We start from the raw sequence: 1,373 nt of genomic DNA, 5'->3' as shown, positions 1-1,373 counted from the left end.
TCCTGAAATTTGGCTGTTGCATTGGGGGTCATTCTGGATTCTACGAAACGGAAACAAAAACATACAAATCATGGCACAAACAAGTCATTCCGTTGTTCACACGTAGTATTTCTGGGACACTTTGATGGGAAGACTGATTAAGTTGGATTTATAAATTAGTGAATTATACCTGCCCGCTCAACATCCAGCCGGCTCCCAAGGCCCAGCCATGGACAGTAGATTGCACAGATTATTTGATAGGGAAAATACTAGACGTACTGCAGTGCAAAAGAGGATTGTGGGGATTTAATATTTGTAGGGAGAAAATGGAGCGTTCATGGTGGTTTTGAGATAATTTGGGATTGAAAAATGGCCCAGACAGGCTGAATACGGACTGTGAAAAACTGAGGAAAATTATCAGAGGAAAATTATTTCTTGCGGTGGTTTACTTTCACTGTAACAAAACTTTCCGACTTTGTAATAGAGTATGCAGGGCTACACTCAAACAAACACAGCAGAAAAGTAAAAAGAACTAGTTAAAGATTTTCCAAGATTTTTAGAAAGTTCAATGCAAAGAAACATAAATTTACAATATTGGCATCAAAAGAGTTGTCATAACAAAGCACTCAAACAATGGTTGCTCAAAGTTTTGTCTGACTAACATCTAAGTGCAAAATGATGACAGTACCTTGTCAGGATGACACTTCAATGCCTTTTGTCTGTATGCCTTTGTGATGTCCTCTGTGAAGCAAATAAACAAAGACCTGGCTGGTAAGTGTCTGAAGAAACAGCATTAGAGTTTAGAGTCATTTTCATTCAAATAACATATTTGCGATTGAAAAGTGGTGAATGACGGATGCCGTAATTTTACAAAATACCCGAGAAAGTAACGTATGGAAATCATGTGCATGCCACAAAAAAGCGTCATTTCTTCACTTCAATTGTGACAACAAAAGTCAAGGGGAATATATCAAAATAATCATACATTCTACCAAAGATTAACTTCCAGTGCAAAGTGGTTAAAACTGGGAGTAAACAAACAGAAAACAATTTGAACTTTGCAGTAGAAGTTCGCAACGCCATGAGGCGTATAAACCTAAGCCAAAAATTATAAATTATACGTTGGAAGAACAGCAAGTAAGAAATCTGTTTTGTACAAACATACGACAGTTAAAATCATCTTTCCAACATACTACACGTACATAATGTAAATAAACTCGATATGCTGCTGTGTGTCCACAAAGAATGGACAAAATCCATCGGAAACGTATGACTGATGCATCATGATGGAAATTTTGAAGTCGGGGAAACAGGCGCTGCACAAGCACGAGCAAATGGGTTGGGTAAGTGTTTCCCACACGCGAGATGAGTGTTTGGATCAAGTTAACTACATC

General features: G+C 37.9%; 1 protein-coding gene across 1 annotated transcript in view; it reads right to left on the bottom strand.

Moving 5' to 3' along the window:
- LOC118409912 overlaps positions 1 to 1,373 on the bottom strand; it is a gene marked incomplete in the record, with an annotated part of 20,003 nt that overhangs the window by 18,358 nt on the left and 272 nt on the right. The window contains 1 exon segment of the mRNA XM_035811294.1: positions 668 to 720. Within this exon segment, the coding sequence (XP_035667187.1) occupies positions 668 to 720 (53 nt within the window).

This window comes from Branchiostoma floridae, chromosome 2, assembly GCF_000003815.2.
Source record: "Branchiostoma floridae strain S238N-H82 chromosome 2, Bfl_VNyyK, whole genome shotgun sequence".
In the NCBI taxonomy this organism is placed as follows: domain Eukaryota; kingdom Metazoa; phylum Chordata; class Leptocardii; order Amphioxiformes; family Branchiostomatidae; genus Branchiostoma; species Branchiostoma floridae.
The sequence above is the reverse complement of the archived record's forward strand: the minus strand, read 5'-3'. Positions and strand labels throughout refer to the sequence as shown.